The 19,835-nt window shown below is 43.4% G+C and overlaps 1 protein-coding gene across 1 annotated transcript in view; it reads left to right on the top strand.

Moving 5' to 3' along the window:
• The window catches only part of RYR3 (ryanodine receptor 3), a 345,772-nt gene that overhangs the window by 127,834 nt on the left and 198,103 nt on the right, over positions 1–19,835 (top strand). The window contains exons 20-27 of the mRNA XM_058540531.1: positions 6,537–6,753; positions 10,518–10,622; positions 12,224–12,327; positions 13,554–13,637; positions 15,332–15,491; positions 16,880–17,027; positions 17,924–18,129; positions 18,715–18,889. Of these exons, the coding sequence (XP_058396514.1) occupies positions 6,537–6,753; positions 10,518–10,622; positions 12,224–12,327; positions 13,554–13,637; positions 15,332–15,491; positions 16,880–17,027; positions 17,924–18,129; positions 18,715–18,889 (1,199 nt within the window). The remainder of the gene's footprint in view (positions 1–6,536; positions 6,754–10,517; positions 10,623–12,223; positions 12,328–13,553; positions 13,638–15,331; positions 15,492–16,879; positions 17,028–17,923; positions 18,130–18,714; positions 18,890–19,835) is intronic.

The raw sequence follows: 19,835 nt of genomic DNA, 5'->3' as shown, positions 1-19,835 counted from the left end.
ACCCTACAATTATTTTTATAATTACAAACTATATTGTTAATAACACCTGAGTAGGATGTCCCTGCCAGCAGTCATCAAAGAGCAAAATCTTTTTCAATTAGATTAACCCACAGTGAAGTCAAACGCAGCGGGAGTAATTACTAACAAAATCCACAAATCAATATGCAGTCTCTTTTCTAACTATTATAAATGTGCCTCCTTAGTTTTCTTCTCAGTGTGGTTTGTGTATGAATGATACGGTTAGTATAGCAGGACTTCAATGTAAAACAACCTTATTTGTGGGCCGTGGCTTAGTAGTTTAGTGCGCGCGCTCTGCTACTGGCGGCCCGGGTTCGGATCCAGGGCGCGCACCGACGCACCGCTTCTCCGGCCATGCTGAGGCCGCGTCCCACATACAGCAACTAGAAGGATGTGCAACTATGACATACAACTATCTACTGGGGCTTTGGGGAAAAAAAAAAGGAGGAGGATTGGCAATAGATGTTAGCTCAGAGGCGGTCTTCCTCAGCAAAAAGAGGAGGATTAGCATGGATGTTAGCTCAGGGCTGATCTTCCTCACGAAAAAAAAAAAATTGCTATCAAAAAAAAAAAAACCTTATTTGTTATAGGACAGAATTGGGGATGAGGCTTGTGTACCTGGGAGCCCACCCAAAAGGCTGAGTTACTCAGATGCCAGGAAGCTCTTATTAAAAGGTAGTCTCACCCTGCACAATGGCATCATGGCATGAACCACATGGAGAACGTTACACAGAAGCCACAGTGCAGAGTGAAATTTGGGTGCTACTTTTTGTTTTGTAGAAAATTGATGAATTAGTCACTGTAATAGAATTTATTTTATGGCTGCAGTTAAACTCCCCAGAGATCTATTTAATCATCTTACATAACTCTTTTACCAGTCCTTTCTAATTTACAAAAACAACAATCACCAAAGACGGTTGGTATTTGTGGTGGTTGTTTGTTTTCTGTTGGTGTCCACCAGACTTGGCTAAAATTCAGGTAACCAACAGCTTAGCTATTTCAGGCTTGCTGTGGTCAATGCTGTGGAAATTACTGTTGAGATAAATATACTTCTGAGAAGAACATGATGAGCACTGGCTGGATTGCCGTGGGCTTTCATCAAACACTGGCCAGAAAGAAATATGAATGTGGGAACATACATAATTCAAATTGTTCTCCCTTCTTAGTGATATGGACTAAAGATGCAATTATGAATATGACTTATGAGTTGAATTCAGGTCAACAAAAGCTTGCTAATTCCTTCTCCTGTTAACCACAGCCTGTATCCCTTTTTTCCTTTGGAACACTTCCCCAATTCTCTGGGAGGGACTCAATAGCAGCTAAGGGTAATGAGACATCTGGGAAATAAGATGAAAGTGACTTCACATGTGTACTAGTAAGCTATGAGTAAGGAAATCTAGTCATCCTTTCTGAGCACAGTAAAGCTTTTTCTTGATTTTTACTGTATTTTTTATTCATGGCTCAGTCTTTCAAATCTGGGAATTTGCAATAGGTATTCTCATCTCTTCTGCAAATTGGCAAGCAAGAATACACAAGTCTCAGAAGATGAAATTGAAAATGCTAGTGGGGATTTTTCAATACAATTTGCTTTGTTTTCAAAATTAGTCAAGTAAATAAAAAATTCCTCTACACATCACAGACTTCACTACTCCCAGGCGGCTATTACTAAAACTATTGCTCATCTCTGTGGTGGAGAAATCTAAAGACACAGTCACTTTCCTTTCAAAAAAAAATAAAATAAAATAAAGACACAGTCACTTACTGTAATCATTTTAGGAAGAAAAAAACCTTCTTTGAGAGCTGATGGAATGTCTGAGTTATAGGAAGAACCCCAGAAGATGATACAAGTGCTTTAGTGGAAGAGATTAAATTGATTAATGAAATTGATTTTTAAAATCCATTAATGTAGAGAAAAATGTGAGGATAAAGAAAAACTAATTTTAATAAACTCAATTCTTAAATTATCTTTTTATTTTAAATTTAATATTTTTTGTAATGCTGGGAGATTCAATGGAACCCAAGCAACAGGGAAGAATACACCTAGAGAAGAGAGATTTACATTCTAATTAGAAATTCCTCATTTATGATAAGAAGGATTTAAAAAATAAACATTAAGTGCCAGATAACAGATTTATTAAAAGAAGTAGACTAGGTAGGTGTAACTTTGTTGTTTCTCCTTCTACCCCTCCAGATCCGTGCTCTGGATTTCTGGCCCTGGAAAAGTTCTTAGGCGGATCGTGTAGCTTTCATTACTCCTTTTAATAACAAGAACAATCTTGTTAGTAATTTAAAAGTTTCATCTATTTGAGTATAAAAACTCCCGATTTGTCTCCAGTTGATGTTTGAGCTCTGCCCCACTCCAGCTTGCAATTTGAGGCCGCTCTCTTGTCCCTGTTGGTTGGGCTCCTCCCCAGTTCACCAGCTCCTGTCTCAGACCCCTGTAGAGTTGAGCCCAGCGGGGAGATGACTAGGGGAAGGACACGGCTTATGGAGTTGGCGCAGCTGTCATGTGGCGTCGACCTTTGTGTAGCAGTTGCAGAATTGTGCCCCTTTCTCTTCTGGGGCCCTTTTGTAGTTTTCTTGGAAAGCCTCAGGCTGGGAGCCTCTGACTGCAGTTCCTTTGACACAGGCTTTGCCACCTGTGCTGGCTGCTCCCTTCTGGCTGACCCCGAACTCCCTCCGTATTCTCCCTCCCCCTGCACAGGCTTCCCACCTCCCCCAGCCCCTGTGCTTCTGATCTCTGCTCAGTCATTTGCCTTTCTGGCCGTAATTCCTTTCAAGATGGCTGACAGCTGGCTCGTTCATGGAGTGTCTATCTAGCCTTCCAGGAGCACAGTCCAGGCCCCAGCCTGAATAGAAAGACAGCTTTTTCCCATAAAGCCCTCTCTTTCTCTCTGCTCTATCATCAGGCAAAGGTGTTTCTCACTAAATTCCAGGGGACACCTGCAAGCTTCTGAGCACTGTAGTTGCTTAAAGCCCTCGTCATTTGACGTCAGATGGGAGAGAACCCATCCCTTGCTCCCTGACAGTTGTCTCCAGATGAATTCTTTACCTTTCTTATCAGTGTGGAGGTGTTTGGTGGACTAAAGCTGATAGAATTGGCTTCACAATTTTTTGGTGGATCCTCATAGTGGATCCAGCACCTCGCTTCCAGATGTGAAAATATTGGCATCTTCTGAATTATTTGCCTTTGGGACCTCTGCTAAAACTCTGAGACAGAGGGCAGCCCATTTGAATAGCCTCAAATAATTAAAGTGGATTTCAGGTATTTTATTTCTTTTTTTTTTGATTGTTCTCTTCAAACCTGTATTTTAGCCCTAGTTATTTCCATTGACCTGGTCAGTCTGGATCACCCTGAGACAGTTAGGAGGACCATCAGTATTGGTGGCAGTGTGTTGGAGCCCTTCCCACAGACTCTGGGCAGCTCTTCGTGGGCAGCGAGGGAAGGAGCCACAGATGGTGGGTGTGCCTGGCAACCGCAGCTGCTGGGGAGCAGGGATCCTGTCTGGCAGGGCTTTGGAAGCAACCCAGGACTGTTCCTTCTGCCCTGTGATGCGCAGCATAATGGCGTTTGAAGACTAATGCTTCAGTAAGCAGTAAACGCTGATCTCTGGCTATGTTAATTTTTCATTTTACAGTTTTTGTGGCCATTAGAGGAGATAAGATTTATAGCCAAATTATCATTCTCTTTTAATAACTGAATATAAAAACAGAAAGCATTGTTTTCCCTAAGTGCTACATGGAACTCCACCTTTCTTGATTTGTTATCTATCCAGAAGACAACAGCAGATTTTAAAGTGTAGGAAAAATTTTAAAACTCAACAGAACTGGCAAGAGAGCTCGTGAATAATTAAGTCCATCTAGAAGTCCTCGTAGGAGATCATTTCCTTGTTCTTGGCATCCGTCCACCGTGAGTAAGGAAGAACACACTTGATGTACAAGCTCCCCGGCATTTGGATTCTGACAGGAAGGATGCTCAATGAGAAGAGAGAAGCGAAAAGCTTCCCACACAAATTCTTTGCTCGAAAAGATCCAGTTTTATCCCATAGTTTCAACATGTCTGTAACACAATCTGCTATGTTGCATTGAATGGGGAAGTTCGCAACAAATAATTTCAAGGTTTAGTCATTATTTCCTGAAGGTTCACTAAATTAGTAACGTTGCAGGCTAATGACTCAATTTTGTTTTAATGTCACTGTTCGTATTCTTAATATACAGAGGTCATGCCCTGTTCCATAGCAGTTAATGTAGGCACATTCACAAGGGACAATTGTGGTTCTAATTCTATCTCATTGTTGGTTAGTACTTTAAAAGTGGAAAGTGGGAGGTTTCATATGATTTCTATAATTAATTTTGAAACAGCATTTTATAAAATGCTATTTGGATAAAGAATTTGTATTGGGAAGGAAAAAAAAACCTTAATGTCTCTCACTTGGAGAGATTTTTATTTTCCACTTTCATAATTAGGCTATTTCCACAGTCACAATTACTCAGCCAGCACTAAGACCTTCTTGCAAGGCTGCCCTACCAGAATATTCCAGTTAAAGGAAGTGAGGCCTAGGAGAGAGTGTTGCTGTGAGACCTTTGCTAGATCGTAACCCTCCCTGCATATACCTCACCCCGCTCCATACACACATGCCCACTTCATCACCAATTCCTAACAACCCTAATTCCAAAACAAAATTGGGATCTGACTGCTTCTTTCCATCTTCGCTGTCATCACTTTGGCCCAATCCACACTCATCTCTCACTGTGACTAGATTGGCATCAGGTGCCTCCAAGTCCCTCCTAATTGGTCCCCAGGCCTGTCTATGTAGAGCAGCTAGAAGAATCTTGTATTTCTTCTCCTTCAAGTCCCTCAGAATCTTCCCACCAGGAAGAAAATACCAACTCCTTGCTGTGGCTCACAGACCCCGCCTGATCTCCCTGCCACCTGCCACCTCATCTCCTGCCCCTCACACTCTCCGTGTTCTCACCCACACCGACCTCCACCCAACCTCTTCCCTACCTCAGGGCCTTTGCACATGTCGTTCCTCTACCTAGAATGCTCTTCCTCCAGATTTTTAACCCATTGGCTCCTCTTTATCCCTCAGGGTTAACTCACATGTCTCCTCCTCAGAGAGGCCTTCCTTGACTCCTGTCTGGGAGCCGCTCCCTTCCCTGAGTTATTTCACATCCCCCTCTACTTCCTCATCAGATGTCTCACAATCAGTAATTATGCCTTTTGTCTAGTTGGATGCCTGCTCTGTGCCACCAGAGATACTGTATTCTTTGTTTGTTGCTGAATCCCTGTGCAGAGAACAGTGCAAGTCGTGCAGGCTCCTTAAATAGTTGTTAAACGGAGGGAAGGCAGGAGGGAGGGAGTGTTGTGGGCAGATGCTATGTGTATGTATTGATTTTTCCCATGTGAAGTTGTTGTTGACCCTGCAGGGCTACGTATTTTGCCATGTTTTAATTACTTAAAGCTGCAGTCGTATTTCCTCATCAATTTCATGTGGTTGCGGGTGATTTGCAAAAGCTGTATTTCTAGTTACAGACCTAGAAGCACATGAAGTGTCATTTTGAAATAGTTCACTTGCACCCTCCTTGCCGGGGCGGGGGCTTTGGGGTCCAACCCTAACCCTAACCTAATCTATATATATGGGGCTGAAATTCCGCCAGAATGCTGAATTAAAATACTGAAAGACTTCTGTGTGTTGGTAATTGGTATCTGCCATTACCACGAGCCCCCAAGTGTCCTTCCCTTGCCTGTGGGACGTCCCTGCGGGCACTGCTGGAGTGGGCCAGGGGGTCAAGGCTGGTTGCCAGCAGGGCAGTGGTGCCCCTGAGAATGGCTCTGGGACCCTAGTGACCAAACCCTTGAGGCTCATTTGGCCCCCTATGGCTGTGGCCACCTGCTCATGCGTCCTCAGAGTTGCCCTCGTATGGCTGCTTTGGGGAACTACAGCCTCTGCGGTGTATCACTTCTGTTAATATCTCCTGGCATATATACCATTTATGTTTAATACTCTGGCGTTACTTAATTTTTTGCCTCCATCTTAAAATAAGAATTTCCTATTTTCCCCTAGATAGTTGTATCATGTTTTCTTTCATTGTTGTGTGAGTAATCTCCCTCAAGTAAACAGACTTGAAGTTTTCATGCTGTAATATCAACATAATTTCAGAGAATAATGTCATCATCATCACTGTTATTCTTTTCAATACTCTAGTGATATCTATAGTAATGATTTAACTACTAGAGTAAGGATAAGCTTGATTTTTAAAATCTTGTGATATTAACACAAAAATTAATTTTTAAGAACTTAGCTGACGTGGGTCAACTGAGGATCATGCATTGACACTCGGTTCTCTCTCCACTGCATTGTGCGTACTTGAGGATGTTCACTGTGCTGACTCTGAATTCAGTCACTTCCCAAAAAAATAATTTGGGAGTGGGGGAAACTGATCTTTAACTTTCATTTATTTGGGTTGGGATATTTTTTTAACCTCTCTCTTCCTGGTCTCTCCAAATGACACAGACTACGTTTTCTGATGGGTGGACGTCATGGTGAATTTAAGTTCCTGCCTCCCGCTGGCTATGCCCCTTGCTATGAAGCCTTACTTCCAAAAGAAAAGATGAGATTGGAGCCTGTCAAAGAATATAAACGTGATGCTGAAGGCGTCAGAGATCTGCTGGGTACCACCCAGTTCCTCTCCCAAGCCTCTTTCATCCCATGCCCCATAGACACCAGTCAGGTAGGTTCAAGCTGCCAACAGAAGGCAGTCCACGTAGATGAAATAATAGGATTAAATCCTTCTTTCTGTGTTGTCTTTGAGCCATTCTTATCATACAGTCTATAGAATTGTCATGTAATGTGAACAACTATTATTATTCACGTTTCCACCATATGCGTAGATTGAGCTCTTGGAGGATTTCTCAGCCAGTGAACAACTTGAGCACTTGCTCCATGCGAGGCACTGAACTAGGCTCTGTGAAGCATAGGCAGACATATTTCAATATGCTCTGGCAAGTTCACAGCCAAGCTGAAGAGCAAATGTATTATTCTTTTCCCTTTCCAGGGTCTCTATTTTAAGAGAGACGTGTTCACACAGTTATAACCAGGGGCATACAACAGCTTTCAATTTCTCCTACACACCACTGCTGTTCAAATCACTGTTCTAGATATTACAGAAAATAAATGTAAAGACACTTTGTCTCTGAGGCCTTGAGTTAATAGTTCGTAAGAATGTAGCCTGTAGAAGATCTCTAGCATGTATTTTGCCATAATGTTTGTATGACTCTGTGACATTCAGCTGTGCATGTTCATGCATCTCCTTCTTCCCTCCTGTAGCTAATGATTGTGAATCCCCATAGACTAGACCCAGCAGCTCTTCTCTGCCTGCTTCACAGAGCCTAGAGCACACCTGGAAAGTGGTTGGCATTGAGAATGTCGATAGGAAGTGGGAGAGGAGTTTGTGAGCCACAGATGATCCTAGGAATCGGATCATCTGGTTCTTGTGTATTCCAGACAAGAAGCTTGAGGGTCAAAGAACTGAATTAGCTTTTCTGTGGACTCAAGGCTGCTAGTGCCCTAGCAGGGAGAGAACATGCACGTGAGCGTGATTCCTAATTCTCTGTGCTGCCCCTCCTTACTCAATAATCAGAAATGGATGTAACTCAGAAAGGCTTCCTAGAAGAAGTGGGCCTCAAAAAGTTCAAAGAAAGAGGGGAAGTTTTGATGAGGGAGGAAAGGAGGGCTTCACTAAAGAGCGAGAAGAGTTTCTAAACATGCAGAATTCAACATTTGGAAATCCAAGAGCAGGGATAAATCAACCAGCCAGAAGAACCTGGATGTCTGGACCCAAAGCTGAATGTATATGGACCTTGAAACTCGGGAAATGTTCCTGGGAAATCAAATAATAGGAAAGTTCTTGTTGGAAAGGTACAATTTATTACCTTGAATGAGGCCTTGTAATTTTTTAGAACCTATCGTTCTGTGAAATTATTGTCAGAGGAGAAGTTAAATGTAAGATCCTCACGCAGAGTCAACTGCATCCTCCCTGGGGCACATTAACCAGTGAGCAGACTAGGTGTTGCCAGCTGGAGCCTTGTCGTAACACGCTGACAGTGCCAGCGCTTGAAGAGCCCCAGCCCCTGGCTGAGCACTGGGAGGAAGGAGCCAGCTTCGAGCAGTCTTCCCTTGGGACTTCAAGCCCAGTCCCCAGACACCCAGGAGGCAGTTACCAAGTCAGTTTTACTCTGTCCCAGGTAGCCACCAACTGAGGTCACTGAAATTATGATTTGGGATTATTTGTGGACGCCTCTTGCTGCATTTTCCCCTTTCACCGAAACCTGCAGTTCCTCCAACACGCGAATCCCCTTCCAGGCTGTGATTACCTAAGGAGCACTTAGTTTAAGCAGATTATCTTAGTTAACTAATAAAACCTAAATATCGCTGTAATTTGTTTGCTAAGAATTTTTCCCGTTTTGCTCCTTATCAAAACATCATGCCATTTATCAACTTTGATTTTTCTATAATTAGATTAGATAGATTTTTTTAAAAGAATGTCTTTAATTGAAAGGCAAATAGTGATTATAACCCATGTTTTAAATATTTTATTGCTACTTTTCTTTATGATCTCCTTATGCATCACTGACTTGATATACTTCTTCTATAAAAAAAAATATTTTCTCCAAGAGCTTCCCTCCTCAAAGAAAGGATTTTTGTAAATAGTGCAAACACTAATAATCATTATATTGGAGTGAGGATTTTAAGGGTCAGAGAGGTGATGCAGAAGTGAAGTAGGTCAAGTACGCAGGCCCTCCTGAAGTGGGTGGCTATTTCTCAGCTCCAGCTGATAATTAGCAGGCAAAAGTCTGGGTCCAGTGTTAATGATCTTCCAAGTGGTCAAATAAACTAGGAATCTGAATTTTATGTGATATGTCCCATTTCTTAGGAATTGTCAACTAATAAACATGAAAATAATATAATTATTATTATAGTAGTAGTAAATTAAAATAGGAGGGAAAAAAGAGAAACAACGTGGGCTTAGTTTGCGACTTCTGTGGAGAGAGATGAGCAAAGGGTCAGGAAAACACAGAGCAGCTCTCCCTGAAGGTCGTCGGGGGAGATTTCCCAAAGATGGTGACACTTGACCTAAATTCAGAAGGATAAATATTGAGGGTGTTTGTACTAAAACCAGAGCCAGACAGCAGTTAAAGTGGTAAAAACAGAATTCACTTAGGAGCTATTGCAACAGGGGAAAAGGAACTCCAGTGTAGAGCTGGGGTCAATTCTGAAAACAACAGGAACATGATGAAAAATTACTAGGAGGAAACAGCAGGGGTTGGGATAGATTCTTGCTGAAGCAGGCCGGAGTGATCTGATATTGCCTGGGAGGTGGTGGGGGATGGGAAAGTTTATCAGACATGGAGGACAGTCAGATATCAAGGGTGGTGGATCCTCACTAACCTGATTTAGCAAGATTCTTCCTGAAACTGGGGTGTTGAGGACAAGGCCCAAGGATGGGGCCTCGTCAAAAAGGGCTCAGAGGCACCTGTCTAGAGTTTGGTCGAGGAGAGAGTCTTTGTCATTTGTCTTGTGGTGTGGAGGGTGGTGTGTGTGTACATATTACATGTATCTTGGGGAGAATTAATAAGGGTAAAGGTTGCATATACAAGGGCACAGAACTGTGAAACAGTGTGACCTTTCGGGGGAATTTTGAGACATTTGGAAAGGATGTGTTCGGGAGGATCGTGATGAGAGAAATGAAGAAGGGCACCGTATGCTTGGGCAATACATCTATCCTGTGTCTTAGGAGTGTCAAGGAACACTTCGGGGTACTTAAGGGGAAAGTGTTTTGATGTGGTTTTGTTGTTGTGTACTCATCGCTCTTGCCACAGTGTGGAGGATATATTGGTGAGGAATTGGGGAGACCACTTTTGAGGCTCTTACAAGGGTCCAGGGAGAAAATAATGTGGTTGAGTGATATAGAAGAGGGACCCTTCAGAAAGATGCTTAGGAAATAAACATGGTAGATAGATGTGGTTGGAGGGTGGGGGGTAATGCCAAGAGGGAAGACACTAGGATGACTTCCAGGCTTGAAGCAATGGTGGGGCCATTCAACAAAAAGAGAGAATGAAAACAGGAAGAGGAAAAGCTTTTGAAGGAAAGATGATGAATTCAGCTTTGAATAACATATTGAATTCACTTTGGTGGAAAAATCCTGCAGGCATTTGTAAGTGTGGGTCTAAACTTCAGGAGAGACTGTGGCTGGAGACCTACAGACTTGGGAGTAACCATCTTTGAGAGGGTAAGATGTCCCAAGGAAAGAGCTTATAGAGAAGGAAGGTAAGGCCTAGAGGAAGCCAAGAGAGGAAGGAATCTCTGGAAGCAGCCCCTCATGGGTGACATGTAGTGCATTCAACTGGGGCACCTGATCCATGTAGATTTTAAGGTAGATTTTGATACAATTGATTCTTTTGGTTCTGACTTCTCACTTGTTCCTTTTCCTTTTAGGTTGTTTTGCCACCTCACCTAGAGAAGATCCGAGACAGACTGGCTGAAAACATCCATGAGCTCTGGGGAATGAATAAAATAGAGCTTGGCTGGACTTTCGGCAAGGTATGTGTTTCAGTGGCCAGGCTGAGGTGGAGGGTGGGATCGCCTTGTTACCTGGAAGGGTTCTTCAAAGACTCAAATGAGAAAGGGAGCCTCATGAGCCAACACTCACTCCTTCTGAGAGACCCCTGCCCAGCTTCAGCTGGGTGTTGTCTAGCTGCAGTCAGGAGAGCTAGGAGATCGGATCTGCACAGACAGACCCAGGAGTCTGTCTCCCTTCTTACTCCCAAATGCCGGTTTCCTGTATTCGGGGAATACCAAGTGTGGTCGTTCCTCGGCGCCTCCTTCAGAGCCCTCTCACTTCCCTTTCCCTTCAGAAAAAGCTGTCTCCTCTGCATGGGTGGTGAAAAGAGGCTGATTCATTGTTTTGAATCAGAATTTGTTTAATATAGTTTTCAGATGTATCACTAAGATGAATGGACACTCACATGAGGTTAAGGAATCTCTTGCGCTAGGAAGCATTTTTCAAAGAGGATGTAAATTGACTTTATTCTATAATTTGTGTAAGGTCGTGTCTGAAGTCAGAAGGATTGGTGAGTTCTGAAGCTTCCTATGACCCTGACACTCTCCAGTTATGCACGTTCCAGCTTAGTTACTGAAAGGATCCCTGCGTTCACGCTTATATATAGACATAGCTACCGTAAAATGTTCTCCTTATGTATGACCACCTCTCTGCTGTATGCTCTTCTAACACCACAAACCTCTCCTATAGGGAAGAAATCACAATCGCAATTTTCCATTTATTTCTATGATTATTTTATTACTGCTCTCTGCCCAATTAGACTGTATCTTTCATGGGGCTAGGGTTGTCCTGGCTCACCATTGAACGCCTAAGATCTAGCTCAATGCCTACCACGTAGTAGACACTCAACAAATGTTTGTTGAATGAATTAGTTAATGTCTGCATCTGCACTGTCCAGTACAATAGCCATGAGCCACACGTGGCTACTGAGCACCTGAAATGTGACTAGTCTGAATTGAGAGGCACTGCAAGGATAAAATGCACGCTGGATTTTGAAGACTGGCTATGAAAACCTCATATAAAATGTCTCAGAAATAATTTCTTATATCAATTGCTTGTTAAAATGGTAATGTGGATATATTGGGTTAAATAAAATACATTATTAAAATTAATTTCACCTCTTTCTTTTTGCTTTTCTAATATGGCTGCTAGAAAGTTTGAAATTACAAATGTGGTTCACATTTATGGCTGACTTTATATTTCTGTTGGACAGCGCTGGTCCAGATTCTGTAGTCCTTTACGTTCTAAAGAAATGCTACCCTTCAGTCGCGTTATGGTTCCATGAATTTTGGACAGGCAGGAGCATGGCCCACACGCGTTAAATTGCTTCTCTGGGAGAGTATGTTCTGAATGCAGACACCTGACTGCAAACAAATCCACAGAGCACAAGACCCTGGCGACCTGGGGACTGTGTGTATCATTTACTAGAGAGAAGATCATCTATTTGCCTATCAACAAATAGCTGTCTGTCTTGCCTGGTATGGATTGCCTGGGCCATGTTTCCAGGTGTGTCCTTTTCTGTTTTCCAAGACAGTGCCAGCTGTCAAAACTTAAACAGATTCTTTCTTATGTTGTCACCTAGATACGGGATGACAATAAAAGACAACACCCCTGCCTTGTGGAGTTTTCCAAGCTCCCCGAAACTGAGAAGAATTATAACCTACAAATGTCAACTGAAACCTTAAAGTAAGTGTTCAGTTGAATTGAATTTGTACTAAACAGTGAGTGGATGATTTATTGCCTATGACGAAACTGCAAAAGTATGTCTCTCGCCTCTGAGAACATGATGCATTCAGATAAATTAGAGGGACGGTGATTATTCATCCCACAAAAGGATTTAGCATAGTGAATAACACATCCACCATTGTTATTTAGCTTGTATATTTCTTTAGAGACCTTTTGCCATTTGCCAGGGACAGGGAAAAGGTAGGCAGAAAAGCAGCAGAGAAACTTAGAATTGAAGTACCAAGTGTCTCTTGTAGTTCATTTTAATCAAGAAAAAAAAGATATGGCATTCTAAAAACCGATGGGAAAACATGGTTTGATTCACTAAAACTGTTTTAAAACAACTTTTAGCTTCTCCATGATCCCACCCATGGTTAAAAGCCTAATTCAGATTTTCTTAAGTTTTAATTTAAATTTAATTCTAATTTTTTAGCCCAAGTTTCTCTCTCCTATCTTGAAGTCCTTTTGTGCTTGTTGCCTCTTCCGACCGCATTGTATTTCTCTGTTCTCTAGTTGTCAGTGCAGAACATTTTAACATCGTGGTTTTGTTGGCATAGCAATCCTCTGTCACGGTGCCTGTCTCATAGGCTCATATATGTGATGTCTTCTATCACACTTTCCGGCACTTCTTGAGGTGCAGCTCTGGGACCTCATGGTGTCAAGCACAGCTCAGGGCACTATACAGGGAGCACACAGTAAATACTTGCTGCCCTGTGGATTTGCTGTTAGGATCCCATCTGACCCCTGGAATCAGAGAAGCAGGATGCAATCCTAATGTGAATTTGTAAACTAGATGTCTCCAAGACAGACTATTAATGAACTTGTTTTTTGCATTCTTATGCTTGCTACCATCTAAATCAGGAGCTGGCAAACCATGGCCTGCGGGCCAATCTGACCAGCCACCTATTTGTGTAAATAAAGGTTTATTGTAACAAAACCAAGCTCATTGGTTTGCATATGGTCTGTGGCTGCTTTCGCTCTATAACGGCAGAATTGAGTAGTAGTAACAAAGACATATGGCCCACAGAGCCTACAATTGTTACTGCCTGGCCCTTTACAGAAAAAGCTTGGCCACCCCAGTCTAAATGAATGTCTACTGTCTGTTTTATCAACTCAGATGCAGGTTGGGGTTCTCGCTGTCCCTTATCTTCAGTTGACTCTTGGCTTCTCTCCCTGTTACATCACAGAACCCTCCTGGCCCTGGGGTGCCATGTTGCCCATGTTAATCCAGCTGCTGAGGAAGATCTCAAGAAGATCAAACTACCCAAAAAGTAGGTGATTTGTTAATGCTTCAAGACTTTAATGCTTCAGCCTGAATTTTTAAACTGAGAGGGTGAGAGGCCCGTGTACAAAGGCAGGTGACGTAGATACTTGCTAGCACCAGCTCAGGCTGGCTACCCAGTGACTTAGACTGCACTGAACCCCCCAGACAGAAGCCTGCTGAAATACAAGTGTTCTCGCTCTTTTTGCTCTGTCTGCCTGGACTTCACACTACTGTTGTCAGTTCTGAGCCAAGAGATGCGGCACTCTGAGCTGGATGTACTGTCTTTGGTCTGTAAGAATAGCTGTTGGCACAGGAGCTTGAAAATGGTTGGTAGCCACAGCAAAGATTCACTCCTCTGGCACTGGGCCAGTCTTATAAATCCTTTGTGGAAATAGGTGTCTCTGCCAAGATTTAATTTGGCCCCCTAAAGCTGCATGTGTTCTGCTCTCCCTGTCACCCCATACATTCACAGAGAGTCACGTGTGCTCACACATTCAGACACACGCTCACTGGTACCTCCACTGGCTCGCTCGCTTGCTCTCCCTCATGCGCCAGACTTGTGTGCGCACGCATTCACACACAGGTGTCGTAATTACTTATGAGCCAAGGAAGGCAGTGCCAGCTTTAATCAAATGCTTATCTTCCCCTTCTTCCCTGTTAGACTCCCAAGCTGCCAAGCTTCACTCTCAGAGGCAACTCCCCGTGCCGACAGCAGCACATCTGAGAGACAGCAGCTGGAGGGGGCAGCCTGCTGGCCAAGGCTGCTGGGGTCAGTGCTCAGCAATCAACACATGTTGGCTCTGCCCAAGATCAGGCATTCCAGAAAGGTGGACAAGGGGCAATATCTTATGCCTACGGTAGACCCTGCATCTCGTGCTGCTCGAGGTTCCTGGGTAGAGTGAGCCCTGGTCTACAAGTCATCACATTTAGATTCTAGCCCTGATCTGGGCATTCAGTGGCCCTGGGGCTCTGGGTGCCTCTGGACTCATATTCCCAAATGGCTGTGATCAGCTGCTATCCTGAGAGTCACTCCACAGTGTGCCCTGGTCCTCTTCATTCACACGATGCAACTACCTGGACCCATACTGAGCTTTTTCCCATCTTCACATTGTCTATCAAATTATCTATCAAATTACAGACATTTGAGGCTGTGACTCCTGGACTGGAAAGCTAACCAGTAAGGTCATGTCATGCTCACAAATTCTCTGGTGCCATAATTTTTTTTTTAATTCCCAAAGTAAAAGTTTAGCTTTCTAAGACTGAGCACTCATTCTATGCTGATTTATAAGAAACCATTTGGCTCAAGGTCCTGTCTTTGCCAATCTAGTTAGAACCTTGTGTGTTTCTGCAGTGAGATGAATGAGCTTCTGGTAATGTAGCATGCTGAATATGCCCATCATTTGTAGGGCATGTAAGTAGTTTTCTTAGAAATAAAGATGGACTTGCACTGACCATCCACTTTCTCCAAAAGTCTCCTTTGAATCTGTGACATACATTAGCAAAAACACTGCATAGATTAGGGGCTTCATCTAAGGACTTGAAATAGAGCTGAGCTATCCATTCTGCCAAAGAATAGAACCTGTGACTATGGCCTTATTTTCATAGTGTTCTTACCATGTGCTATTGGTCTAAAATCTGGAATGGGGGAGTCATACAGATCTGTATATTATTTTATATATATTTTTTTCCCTTCACTTGTAGCTACATGATGTCCAATGGCTATAAGCCAGCCCCTTTGGATTTGTCTGATGTGAAGTTGTTACCTCCTCAAGAAATTTTAGTGGATAAGCTTGCAGAAAATGCACATAATGTTTGGGCAAAAGACAGAATAAAGCAAGGATGGACCTATGGCATTCAACAGGTGAGAAGTACTGGGTCAGGCATGCTGGAAAAGCTAGGAGATATGATCTTCCATCAAAATGCCATTTTGCTTTCGTGGATATTAGACTGGAAGATGGAGGTTGCCCTTACTCTTTCTGTCATGCCTCAGTGCATTCATTATTTGTAGAATCACGAGACTGGATGGAATTTGTAATGGTCACGTTGACATTAACTCCAGGCACAATGCCAATTTTACAGAAATGGCTAGGCTTACCTTTCCTTTGTTAGTCTGGTTCGCTTGTGATCGTGTTGCCTTGTGCCCATTGGCTGCATCTCGTCTCAGCCCCTGTCTTGCTGCAGACCTCGTGGAGAGTTGAGCTTTCGTGCCACTCTCCAAGGCCAAGGTAAGGCTCACACAAAGAAACATCACAGCTCAACGGTATTTCTGGGGTGATCCCAAGTATCTACCACTGAGGGTGAAGAGGGGAAGCTAGCCCAGGAGAGGGGCAAACCAGCCTGCCAAGAAGCCTGGGCGCTCTTACTTCCATTCCAGTCCATTGGGTCGAGATTCCTGGTCAGAGTTCTTGGCTTGCACAGGAGGCAGCCTGAGAGCCAGGGCACAGCAAGGAATTAGGTGGAGTTTAGAGCCCGGGTTCGGCTCCAAACCATCTGGCACACCTCTCTCCTTGAAATGCTTCCCTCATCTCAGTAAGTACCAGGGTTAGTATCAGGGAAGATCAGGGGTAGCTGTATACACACGTGTTCATTCACACCTGAGCCTGCACATGTCTAGAAGCCAAGAAGACTACAACTATGGCAGAGAGGAGGAAGTGGGGAGTTCAAAACAGCATGTCCTGCATATTCGTTTATGATGACTTATTATTGCAATTGTCATTATAGTCTTCCCAGTAGCCCCCAAGGAACTGACGAGGACTCGAATACAAATGTGTGCCTACTACAGTGAAATGGACCCACTGTCGCTCTGCCACCTTTTCTGATGTTTCTCTATGAGCATAGATGATTCTTTATGCTGTTTCTCTAAGAGGCTGTTGTGAGGAGGCTGTAACAGTTTAAATCATGGCATGATCTTTTATAGGGGCGTAGTTACGCAAATCCCCATCTGCCTTGCCTTGGGACTGGAGGTTTCTAACCAATTTCATGACACTTCATTTTATTCACAGGCTGACATTATTGAAATATGTTTTTTAATGCTAGCTTTGAACATTGGTAAAAATTTTCCATTTATGCTCATTTAATCCTGAAGAGAAGCAGCAAATATGTTCATTGCTAAATATCAAAGCACTGGGGGAAGAGCAGGAAGACTAACATGAGGCAGCCAGGACTGTGCTGGGAGTATGTGAGTGGGACAAGTTATTTGTAAAGACAAAATGTATTTTCTCAGAACCTCTCTTCTCTGGCTTCGCATAGGATTTGAAGAACAAAAGAAATCCCCGTCTGGTGCCATATGCATTACTGGATGAGCGAACCAAGAAGTCAAACAGGGACAGCCTTCGGGAAGCTGTTCGGACGTTTATTGGTTATGGCTATAACATTGAGCCATCAGACCAAGAACTAGGTAACGAGTGGAAATTGTTCATTCTGGCCCCAGTTTGCTAAACAGGTCCCTTCTGGGGAAATGCTAACTTGGAATAGGTCCAGCTTGTACTATTAGAAATGAGATTGGTGCTGAAGAGCACTAAAGTAAACGGTGTATTTTAAGAAGAAGGGGGAGCGATGATGAGAGCCATTTTTGATGATAGAACATTGTCCCATTGACAGATTTTCTATAACGAGCACTTCCATGACCCAATCCCACAGGGAATAAGTTGTCCTCCAGGGGGGCTGAGCTTTTCAGGATATGTGGTCACAAAACCAAGTTACGTTTATTACTTTTATTTCTCAAACATGTGAATATCAGCTTACTTTTGGGCCGGGTAATCTCATCTGTAAAGGAAATTCTAGCACAGATTAAAATCACCAGTTTATAACTAGTGAATGTGTCATTGTCATCTCCTACCCCAGGAAGTACCGTAGGTTAGTGGGGCAGTATTACAAGTGGTTAAGTGGATGGATTTGGAATAAGACAGACCCTGGTTCAAATCCTTGCTCTCCTCAGTTTATTGGCTCTGTGACATTGAACAAGTGATTTAACCTCTCTGAGCCTCAATTTCTTCATCTGTAAAATGAAGACAGTATTAGTTACCTCATAGGATTGTTGTGAGGAAAAACTGAGATATAGTGTCTAAAGGATCTACTACAAAGTAATTGCTCAGTGAATGGTAGCTTGTATTGTTGTATGATGATGATGATGATGATGATTATATTATGAACACAATGCTGTGTTAGATAGTAGGAGATCTGTCATCAGCCTTTGTTGTTGTCAAATTCTTTTGAGGAACGCTACCTAATTACTCAAGTCTGTGTTCTCTCTTTCCCTCCTGTACCGTCTGCTCCTTTTCCTTCTTGCGATAGCTGACCCAGCTATAGAGAAAGTCAGCATAGACAAGATCCGATTTTTCCGAGTGGAGCGGTCGTATGCGGTGAGATCTGGAAAGTGGTATTTTGAGTTTGAGGTGGTGACCGGAGGAGACATGCGCGTCGGCTGGGCCAGGCCAGGCTGTCGGCCTGACGTTGAGCTGGGGGCAGATGACCAAGCCTTTGTGTTTGAAGGCAGCAGGGTGAGTCTGGATAGTGTCCACATATCCTCAGCCCAAGTTTTGCTTCTCCAAACATTTCCCGAGAAGTTAGAAGTACCGAGAGTCTGGATCTCTGGCTTCAAAAGTGAGTGGCTGCTACCACTGGCTAATTTAGACCATTGAATGATCGTACCTAAGTGATTGTCACTTTGCCCTTGCTCTGGTAAAGTGGAGGACTGTAGGCCCAAGTCCTTTGTGTAATTACCTCCATATCTGCCCTTACATCTGAGCCCGTTGTCTCTCCTCCAGAGGAGGTGCACAGAACGCTGTGCAGCCAGTGTGGGGAAATCTTACCGCTTTGCCCTAGTGGGAGTTCTGCTTGTTGTCATAGCTGACTAGGTATTGGGAGACTCAGGCCTTTTCTGATGAGCTTTATGTATCTCAGTTTCATTCATCTGTAAGATAGACTACTCCTCCCTGTGAGTTATCCTTGGTAGACAGGTGAATGCCTTGTAGAAACCAGGTACCACTACCAGTTAGGAGAAATTGCTCATGTGGTCATTTCTCCAGGTGCACGGGGGTTTCTAGGACTTCCATTTCTCTAAGCTCTGGGGTCTTGTTTCCTAGGGCCAGCGTTGGCATCAAGGGAGTGGGTATTTTGGACGTACCTGGCAGCCAGGAGATGTGGTTGGATGTATGATTAACCTGGATGATGCTTCAATGATCTTCACACTGAATGGGGAGCTGCTGATCACCAGCAAAGGCTCTGAACTTGCCTTCGCTGACTACGAGATTGAGAATGGTAAATCTACCACCTTCCCCCCCATTCCAACTCCAAGAGATGAAGAAAAATCCAGGGAGAGCTGGGTGAGCTCTTCTACCTCCTTATTTAGGGTGCAGTGACTTTTGCATATTTGAAACCCTGGTGGTGAAGACCAGCCCTTAGACTATCATTTTTGAAGAATCAAGACAAGTAATAGTGATAGTTCGTATATGCAGCATAAATATAAGTTATGAGCTTGCAGATTGACCAAGCAGCTCTCCTCTAATTCCCTGCACCGTGCCTTGGCATGTTAAGGTTCCCCAGGCTTCCGAGTGTTACGAAGGAAATGCTAATTGTATATGGACTAATGTCCCTGGCAGGAGAGAAAAGTCAGTGGATTAAAGAATGATCCTTTTATTCTGACTTGTCAGTCTGCATGTTTGTGTAATTGAACTTGATGCTTTGATGAGAACCATTGAAACACGAAAGTTCGATTTAGCTGTTCCCTTGAATGAAATATAATTTGTTTTGAAATTCAGACTTGCTGTGAAATCCGAGCATAGTTGCACTTATTAATGGCCATGAATAGACTGCAATCAGGGCAGTCCTTCCCACTACACAAAAGAGCAGTTGGCACTTCTCATGTCCTGTCTACGTAACTATATTGTGTACACAAGTTTGTTGGCATATTGGGGAAGGAGCACTGGACTGTGAGTCAGCTGCCTCTCTCCTAACAAGCTATGTGGATCCCAAAGAGGCTTGGCTTGACTTCTCTGGGCTTTACTTTCTTCATCTATACCAAAGAATAAGATGATAGACTGCATGACTTCCAACATACTTCTGGATATAAGATTCTGTGGCAATGACTTGATACTTGCTGTGAACACACCCCTACGCTTGGTGCTTTACCACTGTCTGTTGCTTCATTAGAGTTGAGGAGGAAGGCAGGGGAGTGGAGAGGGAAAGAGGCTGCTCTGAGTTAGGA

Source organism: Diceros bicornis, chromosome 5 (genome assembly GCF_020826845.1).
Source record: "Diceros bicornis minor isolate mBicDic1 chromosome 5, mDicBic1.mat.cur, whole genome shotgun sequence".
NCBI classification, from domain to species: Eukaryota; Metazoa; Chordata; class Mammalia; order Perissodactyla; family Rhinocerotidae; genus Diceros; species Diceros bicornis.
The sequence above is the reverse complement of the archived record's forward strand: the minus strand, read 5'-3'. Positions and strand labels throughout refer to the sequence as shown.